At 43.1% G+C, this 15,209-nt stretch overlaps 1 protein-coding gene across 3 annotated transcripts in view; it reads right to left on the minus strand.

The window, feature by feature from the left end:
• The window catches only part of CFDP1 (craniofacial development protein 1), a 142,060-nt gene that overhangs the window by 99,575 nt on the left and 27,276 nt on the right, over positions 1 to 15,209 (minus strand). For all 3 annotated transcript variants that reach the window (XM_007994088.3, XM_007994089.3, XM_038008259.2), the window contains exon 5: positions 1,490 to 1,609. In XM_007994088.3, coding sequence (XP_007992279.1) covers positions 1,490 to 1,609 — 120 coding nt within the window. The remainder of the gene's footprint in view (positions 1 to 1,489; positions 1,610 to 15,209) is intronic.

Genomic DNA, 15,209 nt, shown 5'->3' on the forward strand with positions numbered 1-15,209 from the left:
GAATCACCTCTCATATAAACGACATGCACTTAAACCTTTATCTCAGGGTGTATTTCTGGGTATATGCAACCTAAGAGAGTACACTAGTATAACTCTGTTGTTTAGAGCCAGGGTTGCAAAGATGGGGAAGGCCCACCGTAAAAAAGCTCACGCTCCAATAGGAAAATCAACTCTTTTTAAAAATGTGGGGCTGGGCACGGTGGCTCACGCCTGTAATCCCAGCACTTTGGGAGGCCAAGGTGGGCAGATCACAAGGTCAGGAGATCAAGACCATCCTGGCTAACATGGTGAAACCTAATCTCTACTGAAAATAAGCCAGGTGTGGGGGCCTGGCACCACACTCGGGAGGCTGAGGCAGAAGAATGGCATGAACCCAGGAGGCAAAGCTTGCAGTAAGCCAAGATTGCACCACTGCACTCCAGCCTGGGCGACAGAGCAAGACTCCATCTCATTTAAAAAAAAAAAAAAAAAAAAAAAGTGAAACAAAACTTTACTGCTCATAGCAATGACAGGTATGTTCAAGGAGGGAAGGAAGAGGGGACAATATCTGACTGAAGGGCCACAGAAGCCAGTGTAGGAGACTGCAGAACTCCCTACAGGAGTCAGATGGGTAGTCAGGGCTATCCATAGTGTGGGTCTATGTTCACTTCCCTGTGGTAAGTCTTAAAGCCTCTCTGATTTAGTGTAATACTTTACTTCTCACATTTAGGTTAAGAAAATAATTTTTACTTCTTCCAAAAAGAAATAATTCTAGCCTTCAGCTAAAAATAACTCAAGTAATATGAAAAATATGAAAGGAGAAAAACTATTAAGTTCCTGACAATGCGTTAAGAAAATTATTTGTAAATCATCTTTGATCTTTTTATGTTCCTCTGAAATCACAGAGGATGGGAGTGAGTGTTCAACCCAAATCTTCATGAAAAGTTCCAAAGGCGGCTGATATTTTCATTTGAAAAGCATTATTTTTAAATGTAAAATTTACATGTTCAGCTTTGTGTTCAATCCTATAAACCAGGACTTCTTTAAGGCTGGCAACAAATAAGAAAGCTACAGCTAATTTTCTCCCTTCTTTTTTTTCTTTTTAAGAGACAGGATCTCTCTCTGTCACCCAGGCTGCAGTGCAGTGGCACAATCACGGCTCACTGCAGCCTCAACCTTCTGGGCTCAAGTGATCTTCCTGCTTCAGCCTCCACAGTAGCTGGGACACAGGTGCAAGCCACCATGCCCAGCTAATTTTTTTTCTAAGAGACAGGGTCTTAATGTAGCCAGGCTAGTCACAAACTCCTGGGCTCAAGCAATCCTCCTGAGAAAGTTATGGCTAATTTTCCTTTGCATCTTCCATTCTGGTAAACATTGCAGCAAAGGCAAAGCAGCATCATAATTCTCTCTCTCTCAGGCAAGGAGTTTGATCTGTAGTGAAAGCAGGTATTTGCACTGAAAGCTTCTCCAACATGCCAAGTACATCAGGGACTGAGACTCAAATACTCACCCTGACCCAGCAGGGAGTGACGGCAGAGCTGAAGGGACATTAGCTGGTGGTTTTTCTTTCTCATTCTGCTTGAAGAAGGATTTGGCCTCTTTAGATGTAGCATCCACTTCCTTAGTCACCCTGTGCCAAGGAAAAAGACATCAAGCTTACAAGAAGAATAAAGACAAAGAAACAAGCTAGAAAAAGAAATAAAGACAACTAGAAAAAGATCCACTGGGCTTTCAATAAATTATGGATTTTCCCGGCTGGGTACGGTGGCTCACGCCTGTAATCCCAGCACTTTGCAAGGCCGAGGCAGGCGGATCATGAGGTCAAGAGATTGAGACCATTCTGGCCAACATGGTGAAACCCCGTCTCTACTAAAAATATAAAAATTAGCTGGGTGTGGTGGTGGGAGCCTGTAATCCCAGTTACTCAGGAGGCTGAGGCAGGAGAATCACTTGAACCCAGGATGCGGAGGTTGCAGTAAGCCAAGATTGTGCCACTGCACTCCAGCCCTGGCAACAGAGTGACACTCCGTCTCAAAAAAAAAAAAAACAAAAAAAACAAAAAAAAGGAAGAACAAAGCAATATAAAACCATAAATTTAAAGGGAAAACTTTACAGTGGAGACATCTGACAAACTCCACCTTGACCAAATCATTAAAGGTAACATCAGTAATACATCAGTAATACATTGATATATGAGATAAGAAGGGCAAGTCCCCTCTCTGGGGGTCTCTTCAACATCCATAACCTCATTCTGATGAGAAATCACGAAGCAAACCCAAATGAAGAGACATTCTACAAAATACCTGACCAGCACTTTCCAAAGGCAATATCATGAAAAATATAGGCTGAGAAACTGTCATGGGACGGGAGGACACCAAGGAGACATGACAATTAACTAAAGGTGGAAAATGGGTTTGGGTCCTGGAACACAAATGATTATTAGTGGAAAAACTGTCAAAATCTGAAGTCTATCATTTAGGTAATGGCACTGTACCAATGTTCATTTCTTTCATTTTTAGAGACAAGGTCTCGCTCACTATGTTGCCCAGGCTGGAGTGCAGTGGTGATTCACAGGAGTGATCACAGCACACTGCAACTTCAAACTTCTGGCCTCAAGCATTCTTTCCTCCTCAATCTCCAAAATAGTCGGGACTGCAAGTGTGAACCATGCTTGGCTCCCAACCTCTGCCTCCTGGGTTCAAGCAATTCTCCTGCCTCAGCCTCCCAAGTAGCAGCTAGCCGAGATCACGCCATTGCACTCCAGCCTGGGCGACAGAGCAAGGCGCCATCTCAAAAAAAAAAGACACTTTCCCTCACTAAAATTAACAAATGAAACAACGATATATATACGATTTATATATAATTGTATCTCCCTAAAACAACCCAAAGATGAAACAAAATCCCTTAAAACTGCCTAAATTAGCAATAATTTGGGAATGGACGAAAGTAACATGACTGAGAATTTTGTCTAATTTCAAATCTGAAACAATTATCTTCATTAAAACTGAGTCCTAAAGGATCAAATAAAGGTATTTATGGTACCTGAGAATTCAGATAAAGAGAGAATGAGAAATGTCTAATCTCTGCCTAGGCTTTCCAGGTTAACAAAAACACCTGAGGAATGTTGTTTAAATATAGTCTATCTCCCCTCCATGACTTCTCAGCATGAAATACACTGCAGCAGTCAATACTAAATCTCCATACTGGGTTACTGACGTGAAGGCTGAAAAACGCCCTCACACTGCACCCCACACGCAGATTAGCACTCAGACTTAAAGGCCCAGTGAAAGCTGAGATGGGGAGATGGAATATTGGGAATATGGGTGATAGAACTGGGAAATAATGCCTAGGCTGGCACTATTTCAAGGAGAAAAATAAGAGTTTGAAAAAAAAAAAAAAGAGGCCACCAGGCGCGGTGGCTGATGCCTGTAATCCCAGCACTTTGGGAGGCCAAGGCAGGCGGAACATGAGGTCAGGAATTCAAGATTAGCCTGGCCAACATGGTGAAACCCTGTCTCTACTAAAAATACAAAAAATTAACTGGGCGTGGTGGCGGGCGCCTGTAATCCCAGCTACTCGGGAGGCTGAGGCAGGAGAATTGCTTGAATCCAGGAGGTGGAGGTTGCAGTGAGCTGAGACCACGATACTGCACTCCAGCCTGGGCAACAGAGCGAGACTCTGTCTCAAAAATAAATAAATAAATAGAGAAGGCTCCTGTTTTATATCCAAAACAACCCAAAGATGAAACAAAATCCCTTAAAATTGGTTAAAGTAGCAATAATTTGAGAATGGACGAAAGCAACATGACTGAGAATTTTGTCTAATTTCAAATCTGAAAAAATTATCTTCACTAAAACTGAGTCCTAACGGCTCAAATAAAGTGTATTTATGGTACCTGAGAATTCAGATAAAGAGAGAAGGAGAAATGTTTAAACCCTGCCTAGGCTTTCCAGGTTAACAAAAACACCTGAGGAATTTTGTTTAAATGCAGTCTATTATGGCCAGTAGTGGTGGCCTCTTTTTTAGCCCTCTGATAAGTTTTTTCTTGTTTTGTTTGTTTGATACGGAGTCTTGCTCTGTCTCCTAGGCTGGAATGCAGTAATGCAATCTAGGCTCACTGCAACCTCCACCTCCTGGGTTCACACCATTCTTCTGCCTCAGCCTCCTGAGTAGCTGGGATTACATGTGCCTGCCACCACGCCCGGCTAATTTTTTTGTATTTTTAGTAGAGACGGGGTTTCACTGTGTTAGCCAGGATGGTCTTGATCTTCTGACCTCGTGATCCACCCGCCTAGGCCTCCCAAAGTGCTGGGATTACAGGCGTGAGCCACCGTGCCCGGCTTTTTTTTTGTTTTAAAACCAGGTCAGGTACAGTGGCTCATGCCTGTAATACCAGCACTTATGGGATGTGCTATAATAGTAAGCCCAGGGCCAGGCACGGTGGCTCACGACTGTAATTCTGGCACTTTGGGAGGCCGAAGAGGGCAGATCGTTTGAGGTCAGGACTTCAAGACCAGCCTGGCCAACATGATGAAACCCTATCTCTACTAAAAATACAAAAATTAACTGGGTGTGGTGGTGCGTGCCTGTAATCCCAGTTACTTAGGAAGCTGAATCGCTTGAACCTGGGAGGCAGAGGTTGCAGTGAGCTGAGACAGCATCACTGCACTCCAGCCTGGACAACACAGCAAGACTTCGTCTGATAAAGAAAAAAACAGGCCGGGCGCAGTGGCTCACGCCTGTAATCCCAGCACTTTGGGAGGTCAAGGCGGGCAGATCATGAGGTCAGGAGTTCAAGACCAGCCTGGCCAACATGGTGAAACCCTGTCTTTACTAAAAAAAGTACAAAAAATTAGCCGGGCATAGTGGCAGGTGCCTGTAATCCCAGCTACTCGGGAGGCTGAGGCAGGAGAACCACATGAACCCGGGAGGCAGAGGTTGCAGTGAGCCGAGATCCCACCACTGCACTCCAACCCAGGCGACAGAGAGACACTACATCTCAAATAAATAAATAAATAAATAAAAATAAAAGGGCAAAACCAAACCAAAACAAAACAAATACTTCCCTACTCCACTGATGCTGAGCTTGGATACATGACTTGCTTCAAAGGCAAATGAAGTATGAGCTGATCTGAGAGGAAGAGAAGTTTAAACATGTTTGTGCTGTTTCTCCTGCCCCTTGAGTCATAAGGAGAATACACCTCAACTGGCTGCTGGTCCAGAATGGCAGAAAGACATGCTGCAGACCTGAATCCAACAAACAAGCAGCTTGGAGCTGAGCTGAGCCGAGTCTAAATCACTCAATCTCAGATACTTAGAGGAACACAGGCAACAAGTAAATGCTTATCATTGTATATCACTGAGTTTTGGAATGGTGTGCCACACAGCACTAGTGTAGCAAGAGCTGACTGACACATTTACATTTTGTGAGTAAGAAAACTGAAATATAAGGTTAGGTTACTTATTCAAGGCTATCCTGAGATTAAGCAGCAATGCTAGAGAGAACCCTATAGCAGATAGTATATTTCAAAGATGGTTGCCACAAATTTCCCATCCCCACATGCTCTTCCAGAAATCTGATACTATCCCAGTTAGAGGGTGAGTCTGTGTCATCACCCCTTGAGAGTGAATGGGCTTTCGTGGCTGTCTCAACTCAAAGAGTTCTGTGGAAGTGCACGACATGACTTCTGAGGCTAGCGAATAAAAGATGATACAGTTTCCACCTGGCACGCTCTCTCTGTCTGTCTGTCCCTGTCTCCGTCTTTCTCAAGAATGTACCTTTGAAACTCCAAGCTACCACAAAACAAGTCTGGCTACTCTGCAGCCACTATGTTGGAGAGATCATATAGGAAGATCACACAGAGACAAGACGTCTGAGAAGCCTGTGCCAACCCCCAGGTGTTTGAGCCTTCCTAGCTCTGGCATCAGACATGGGAGTAAGGAAACTTGTGAAGTGGTTCCATACTTAGCCACTATCTGATTACAACTGTACAAGAGACCCTGAGTAAGAACAGCCTAGCTGAGTCCAGCTACCCCTGGAATCAAGAGAAATTAAAATAAAACAATTATTTTTTAAAGTCACTAAATTTTGAGGTGCTTTCTTACACTGTTTTAAAAATTACAAAATAAACCCACATCCAAATCTCAGGCTTAATGCAGTGTTCCAGAGTACTAAACTAGAAAGGGTACCTTTAAATTTCCTTGCTCTGGGTAAAATCTGGGGCAGACCAGCTAATGAAGAACAAGCAGAAGCTGCCACTTACATATAGTAATCTGAACACATGCTTTATTCCAATCCTGCCAAAACCCTACTAAATAGTGGTAAGTTTAAAAAGATGAAATTACACAAGGATAATGAGAAGAAATGTAATAGAAAAGGGATGCCAATAGAATTTTCTTCTTTATGTTTTAAAGACAGGGTCTCACCATGTTGCCTGGGCTGGATTCAAACTCCTGGGCTCAAGCGGTCCTCCTGCCTTGGCCTCCCAGTGCTGGGATTACAGGCGTGAGCCACCATACCCATCCCAAATTTTCTGACAGTAGAAAGCAGCCAGGTGCAGTAGCTCGGGCCTGTAATTCCAGCACTTTGGGAGGCCAAGGGCGGGAGGATTACATGAGCCCTGGGCAACACGGCAAGACCTTGTCTCTACGAAAATTTTTAAAAAATCGGCCGGGCGCGGTGGCTCACGCTTGTAATCCCAGCACTTTGGGAAGCTGAGGTGGGCGGATCACCTGAGGTCAGGAGTTCGAGATCAGCCTGATCAACATGGAGAAACCCTGTCTCCACTAAAAATACAAAATTATCCAGGCCACCATGGTGGCACATGCCTATAATCCCAGCCGCTTGGGAGGCTGAGGCAGGAGAATTGCTTGAACCCAGGAGGCGGAGGTTGCAGTGAGCCGAGATTGTGCCACTGCACTCCAGCCTGGGCAACAAGAGCAAAACTTCATCTCAAAAAAAAAAAAAAAAAAATTAGCCAGGCATCATGGTGTGCACCTGTAGTCCCAGCTGCCTGGGAGGCTGAGGCAAGAAGATCGCTTGAAGCCAGGAGTTCAAGGTTACAGTTGGCTATTATCGTGGTACTATATATAGCCTGGGCAACAGAGTGAGACCCTGTTTCAACAACAAAAAAAAGACAGTAGAAAGCAAGTAGACAAGTAATAACTAGATTTGGTTTTTGTTTTCTCTGATCTCCTAAGCCTATAGCCATGTGGAATGGCCAAAAACAGGCAAGCCAATGTGTACTACTGTACCCTAGAAAGGCTCATTAAATTGAGATACCAGGAACCTTTCGAGGTAGAGGAAAGGAATAGGGCTAAAACCAGTTCGAATTCTCCATCAGGAGCAACTAGGTCCCAGATCTCCTTCAGCAGCACCTCATACCATAGGCTACTGCTCTACCCCATCCCCAATTCAGCAGAACCCATTACTCTGGAGAAATGAAAACCACAGAAGTTCCAGACTCAAAAGGCATGGCTGAAGTCCATTCTGAAAACAGAGGAACTACATGAAAATCTATGTATTCATGCTTCCTTTGCCAGAGCAACCCTGAAGCCTAGGTGTTCTATACAATTGAGTTACAAGATAGAGTGCTACCCACCTCACACTGGACTTTACACCAGTAAGAAATAATGTACTGTATTATGATACTGAGTTGCTGAGTTTGTTACCTCAGCCTAGCCTGCCCTGGCCTGTCATATCAATTCTACTAATATGAATTTCACAAAAACAGAAAATACGGGGAAGTTAAAAACAATAAAAGAAAACGTCCTAGAAGTGAAGGATGAGCTTCCATAAAAAGAGCCATAGAACAATGGATGCAGCCAATTTAAAAGCATCCGGCTGGACGTGGTGGCTCACACCTGTAATCCCAACACTTTGGGAGGCCAAGGTGGGCAGATCATGAGGTCAGGAGTTCCAGACCAGCGTGGCAACATGGTGAAATCCTGTCTCTATTAAAACATACAAAAATTGGCTGGGCATGGTGGCTCACGCTTGTAATCTCAGCACTTTGGGAGACCAAGGCAGGTGGATCACGAGGTCAGGAGATCGAGACCATCCTGGCTAACACGGTGAAACCTTGTCTCTACTAAAAATATAAAATATTAGCCAGGCGTGGTGGCGGGTGCCTATAGTCCCAGCTACTGGGGAGGGTGAGGCAGGAGAATGGCGTGAACCCGGGAGGTGGAGCTTACAGTGAGCCGAGATCATGCCACTGCACTCCAGCCTGGGCAATAGAGCAACATTCCGTCTCAAAAATAAACAAACAAACAAAAATTAGCTGGGCGTGGTGGAAGGCACCTGTAATCCCAGGTTCTCGGGAGGCTAAGCCAGGAGATGTGTTTGAACCCGGAAGGCAGAGGTTGCAGTAAGCTGAGATCGTGCCATTGCACTCCAGTCTGGGTGTGACAGGGTGCGACTTTGTCTCAAAAAAATAAAAAATAAAAAGATTCACATCAAGGCAAATCACTGTGAAGTTTTAGAATGTCGGTGATAGAGAAGATAAAATCAAATGACCTAAGTGATAGCTTAAGGAAAAGTAGCCTCTATGTAATTCATGTTTGGTTTTGTTTTTTACTACCTTTATAGAAATGACAAACCTGGAAAGAGTCACCTAAGACAATCAGGTCAACATTTTCTGAAAAGTGACCTAGCTCCAAGCACTGTTAGATGTTGAACATATAAAAAAATACGGCATAACCTTTGTTTTTAAGGAGCTCACAGTTCAGCAGAACAGTCAACCATGAAAGCAGGTCATGGTAATACATGATATATAGTAAGTGGCATAAAAACAGCATGGAAAAAGTATAAACTGTGGGAGTTCTCTCATAATTTCTTAGTGCCAAAGTCCCATCTATATTCACTAGGAAACACTGGTATATTTATCTCAGGAACTTCAGTAATTGACACCAAGTAATACTAGCAGATTACTCTTCATTGACAATATGCCTAGAACAACTACACTTTTAACAAGCAATAAGGGATTCAACCATCAAAATATCTTCACAGTTACTTTATAACTGTGAACACTTAAATTATTATAGACCACCTCTAATGCACAAGAGGGAACCCTGACAGGAAAGGCCTATTATTAGCAATAGTTAATTCAAGTGTTCTCAGCAGAAATTCCATTTTAACTTTATTTTCACTTACTCAGAACTTCCTGAAAGTCTTTATTTGGGAAGAAACTTTCCATGACTGGCTTTTTCCAAAAGGTGAATCATTTAGGAAAGTCTGAGCTAACTGGCTCAGCTGGTTATGTGATAGGGCAGAATACAAAATACTATATTCCCCCATTCCCCTAGGTTAATAAGCTAAACATTTTTCAAGTGTGGACAAAAACAAAATGAAAAGACCAAAGCCCAAAATTTAACATTAAAATACAGTTAGAAAACCCAAGACTAACTTTGTGCTAACACTACCTTACACTTAGACCTACAAATTCCTTCCCATCATCACTAGCTCTTCTCACATTTCTTAAAGATGTAGTAATGTTCTTAACTTGATACAGACACAAAAATAATTACATGAAGAAATTAAAACGTATGCTCAAATCCATACAACAAATTTGTATCTGGTTATCAATGAAAATTCAGATCTCGTAAGTCCCCTCATGAGAATTCCTTATAATGCCTAAATTTAAGTGTAAATAATTTAAGTAAAAAAAAAAAAATCCTGTCAACATGCCCATTATTAACAGGGTTTTTGTTTTGTTTTTTTTTTGAGACAGTCTCGCGCTGTCGCCCAGGCTGGAGTGCAGTGGCCGGATCTCAGCTCACTGCAAGCTCCGCCTCCCAGGTTCACGCCATTCTCCTGCCTCAGCCTCCTGAGTAGCTGGGACTACAGGCGCCCGCCACTGCGCCCGGCTAATTTTTGTATTTTTAGTAGAGACGGGGTTTCACTGTGGTCTCGATCTCCTGACCTTGTGATCCGCCCGCCTCGGCTTCCCAAAGTGCTGGGATTACAGGCGTGAGCCACCGCGCCCGGCCAGTTTTTGTTTTCTTTAGGGGAAGGGAGTTACAGAACTTTCACTTTTCATGTTATATATCTCTGTAACGTATGAATTTTAAAGTAATAAGCATGCATCATTTTGAAATATAATGTAATTTATATGAAAAACCGTGCTTCCATACTCATTTGTTTTTTTATAGACATGGTGCTGCCCTCTCCTGGCAAATTATGAAAACAGCCGACTCCCTGAATACCCATCAAGTACATTTAAAATTACCATCCACTTGTTTTCAAACCCGAAACAGGAAATTTATGGCACAAAACTATCTTAGTATTTATTAACAAGTCCACAACATTATTTTGACCGAAAATTTATGACTTTTTTTTGAGACAGCATCTCACTCTGTCACCCAGGCTGGAGTTCAGTGGCACGATCTTGGCACACAACAACCTCTGCCTCCTGGTCTCAAGGGATCCTTCTACTTCAGCCTCCCGAGTAGCTGAGACTATAGACACACACCACTTTTGTACAAATGGAGTTTCTCCACGTTGCCCAGGCTGGTCTTCAACTACTGGACTCAAGCAATCCTCCTTCCTCAGCCTCCCAAAGTGCTGGGATTACAGGCATGTGCCTCTGCGCCCAGTCTAATGACTTCTTACAGCAACAGTTATTCACCAGCTTTTTGTACACTCTGTGTGAGGGCCACTGGTGAAGTTATAAATAAATATTTCTTAGATAGTCTACATAACACACAGAAAATAATTCAAGCCAAAAAAGACTTAACTTCAAAAAAACTTTTAAACCTATATTCCTAATGGTACATTAATATACTTTCTATACTATGTTTATAGGACTTTCAAACTATTAAAAGTTTATACTGTCAGTGTTCTGTTGGTCCCCTACTGGATGGACAACTCAATAGCTTCCGGAATGATTTCAGGCAGTAAAATACATTACTAATTCATATCATCAATAATTATTTATGGGGCCAGGCGTGGTGGCTCAGGTCTGTAATCCCAGCACTTTGGGGGGCCAAAGTGGGTGGATCATTTGAGGTCAGGAGTTCGAGACCAGCCTGGCCAACATGATGAAACCCTGTCTCTACTAAAAATACAAAATTTAGCCAGGCGTGGTGGCAGGTGTCTGTAATCCCAGCTACTCATGAGGCTGAGGCAGGAGAATCGCTTGAACCCAGGAGGCGGAGGTTGCAGTGAGCCGAGATCGCACCACTGCACTCCACTCTGGGCAACAGAGTAAGACTTTGTCTCAAAATAATAATAATAATAATTATTATTATTATTATTTTTCTTTTTTTTTTTTTTTGAGACAAAGTCTCGCTCTGTCGCCCAGGCTGGAGTGCAGTGGCGCAATCTCGGCTCACTGCAAGCTCCGCCTCCCGGGTTCACGCCATTCTCCTGCCTCAGCCTCCCGAGTAGCTGGAACTACAGGCGCCCGCCACTGCGCCCGGCCAATTTCTTTCTATTTTTTAGTAGAGACGGGGTTTCACCATGGTCTCCATCTCCCGACCTTGTGATCCGCCCGCCTCGGCCTCCCAAAGTGCTGGGACCACAGGCGTGAGCCACCGCGCCCGGCCAAAATAATAATTATTATTAATATTTATGGATCATGAAAACAACTAATTACCAAGGAAAAGGATGCCTTACAATGAAGAATTCTGGAAGGTACTGTCTTAAGATACTGGTGGCCTAACTTATCCCCATCAATGTTGAGTCTCTTGATGGATGAGAAGCATCATCAATGTAGTATTTTTGTCTAACATAATTAATCTGAAGCTCATCATAAACAATGCAGCAATCCAAATTGAGGGACATTATGCAATACAAATGGCCTGGACTCTTAAAAAACAAAAAACAAAAAGTTTAAAACCAACGTTGTGAAATACAGAAAAAGCATGAAAAACAGTTCTAAGTACAAGGAGTTTAAAAACACCAAATGCAAAAACAACAACAAAAGACCAATTATGGTTTTCATCTTAGATTGGATCTTAGAGGTGGCTCCACAGTGCAACGGATAGCACATTGGACTTTTAGATTGGATCTTGGATTGCACAAGAAATACAGCTATAAAGTACATTATTGGGATAACTGGGGAAAAACTGAATGGAATCATTTGCATATAGTGCTATTCAAGTTTTGACTGCAAAACTACCTGTTATTGGTCCAAGATGAGATGGGCACAGAAACTGGGAGTATTTAGAAACTTGTACAGCAATTTGACAATGTCACAATACTCAAGACACGAGCAGTCGGCCCTTCCATTAAACAGAGTATAAATTCAGTTATGTCACATTTGCAAGGTGAGTCACATGTGATATGAATTATCAATCACATGCAGTAGGACATTACAATGTGTGTGATATTTTAGAATTATTTTGTCAACTAAAGCCTAAAAATGTAATAAAATGTAAGCATTTATTTTTATAACTTATTTTTACAATCACTTCAATTGTTAATCAATTGTAATTTTTTAAATTTATACAGGTGCCAGGCATGGTGGCTCACGCCTGTAATCCCAACACTTTGGGAGGCCGAGGCAGGCAGATGGCTTGAGCCCAGGAGTTTGAGATCAGCCTGGGTAAACCCAGCTATACAAAAAACACAACAGGCTGGCATGGTGGCTCATGCCTGTAATCCTGGCACTTTGGGAGAATGAGGCAGGCAGATCATTTGAGGTCAGGAGTTCCAGACCAGCCTGACCAACAAGGTGAAACTTCTTCTCTACTAAAAATACAAAAAAAATTTAGCCAGGCATGGTGGTACGTGCCTGCAGTCCAGCTACTCAGGAGGCTGAGGCAGGAGAATCGCTTGAACCCAGAAGGTAAAGTTGCAGTGAACTGAGATTGTGCCAGTGCACTTCAGCCTGGGTGACAGAGTTAGATTCCATCTCAAAAAAAACCAAATGAGCCAGGCGTGGTGGTATGCATCTACAATGCTAGGTACTCAGGAGGCTGAGGTGAGAGGATTGCCTGAGCCCAGGAGGCATGGGCTGCAGTGAGCCAAGACTGCACCACTGTATTCCAGCCTGGGTGACAGAGCCAAACCCTGTCTCAAAAAAAAAAAAAAAAAAAAAAGAAAAAGAAACAAAAAGAAAAGAAAAAAAAATTTATGCAGATAGTCAGGCGTGATGGCTCACGCCTGTAATGCCAGCACTTTGGGAGGCTAAAGCAGGAGGATCACTTGAGGACAAGAGGTCAAGACCACCTTGGGCAACACAGCAAGACCCCATCTCTACAAAAAAATAAAATAGGCCAGGTGCAGTGGCTCATGCCTGTAATCCCAACACTTTGGGAGGCTAAGGCAGGAGGATCACTTGAGCGCAGGAGTTCAAGATGAGCCTAAGCAACATAGAGAGACCTCGTCTCAAAAAAATAAAAACAAATTAGCTAGGCATGGTGGCCAATACCTATATTCCCAGGTGTTGGGAGCAGGTCCCCCGAAATCTGGCCATAAACTGGCCCCAAAGCTGGCCATAAACAAAATCTCTGCAGCACTGTAACATGTTGATAATGGCCCTAACGCCCAAGCTGGAAGGTTGTGGATTTACGAGAATGAGGGCAAGGAACACCTGGCCCGCCCAAGGCGGAAAACCACTTAAAGGCATTCTTAAGTCACAAACAATAGCATGAGCGATCTGTGCCTTAAGGACATGCTCCTGCTACAGTTAACTAGCCCAACCTATTCCTTTAATTAGGCCCATCCCTTCGTTTCCCATAAGGCATACTTTTAGTTAATCAAATATCTATAGAAACAATGCTAATGACTGGCTTGCTGTTAATAAATATGTGGGTAAAGCTCTGAAGGCTGTGAGACCCCTGATTTCCCACTTCACACCTCTGTATTTCTGTGTGTGTGACTTTAATTCCTCCACTGCCACTGGGTTAGGGTCTCCCCGACCAAGCTAGTCTTGGCACCAGGTATCAGGGAGGCTGAGGTGAAAGGATCTCTTGAGCCTGGGAGATCACGGCTGTAGTGGGCCATGATGGTACCACTACACTCCAACCTGGGCAACAGAGTGAGACCCTGTCTCAAAAAAATTAAATAAAATATGAAAAATAAACAAATAAATAAACGCAGTGGCTCACGCCTGTAATTCCAGCACTTTGGGAGGCCAAGGCGGGTGAATCACAAGGTCAGGAGTTCAAGATCAGCCTAGCCAACATGGTGAAACCCCATTTTTACTCAAAATACAAAAATTAGCTGGGCGTGGTGGTACACACCTGTAATCCCAGCTACCCACGAGGCTGAGGCAGGAGAACAGCCTGAACCCGGGAGGCGTAGGTTGTGGTGAGCCGAGATCACACCACTGTACTCCAGCCTGGGTGACAGCAAGACTCCATCTCAAAAAAAAAAAAATAAATAAATAAAATAAAATAAAATAAAAAATAAATAAATAAACAAAAATAAACAAATAAGCCGGGCGCAGTAGCTCACGCCTGTAATCCCAGCACTTTGGGAGGCTGAGGGGGGGAGCATCACTTGAGGTCAGGATTTCAAAACCAACCTGGTCAACACGGTGACCATCTGTATTAAAAATACAAAAATTAGCCAGGTGTGGTGGCAGATGCCTGTAATCCCAACTCCTCGAGAGACTGAGGCAGGAGAATCATCTGAACCTGGGAGGCAGAGGTTGTAGTGAGCCGAGATCATGCCACTGCACTCCAGCTTGGACAACAGAGACTCCGTCTCAAATAGACAGACAGACAGATAGATAGATAGATAGATAGATAGATAGATAGATAGATAGATAGATAGATAAACAAGCAAACAAATAAATGAAATAAAATAATTAGCTAGTTGTGGTGATGTTCACTTAGAAGGCTGTGGTGGGAGGCTGAAATGGAAGGATCACTTGAGTCGGTGAGTTCAAGATTACAGTAAACAATGATTGCACAACCACACTCCAACCTGGGTGACAGAGTGAGATAGCTCCTGTCTCTAAAAATCAAAAAATAATCCTAGTAGTTCCAGGCAAGAAAGTAATTTAACATGTTTTTCAGTAGCAAATAAATTATACGGGTAAAAATGAAAGTTAGAAGCCTAGAAAACTAGTGTTTCTATAAATTAATATGTTTCATAGAATGTTTTGAATTGTATTTTCTATTAAAAAAATATTCACACATGGCTGGGTGTGGTGGCTCACATTTGTAATCCCAGCACTTTGGGGGGCCAAGGCAGCAGGATCGCTTGAGCCCAGGAGTTCAAGAGCAGCCTGGGCAACACAGTGAGACGACATCACTACAAAACAATTTTAAAAGTT

This window comes from Chlorocebus sabaeus, chromosome 5 (assembly GCF_047675955.1).
Source record: "Chlorocebus sabaeus isolate Y175 chromosome 5, mChlSab1.0.hap1, whole genome shotgun sequence".
NCBI classification, from domain to species: Eukaryota; Metazoa; Chordata; class Mammalia; order Primates; family Cercopithecidae; genus Chlorocebus; species Chlorocebus sabaeus.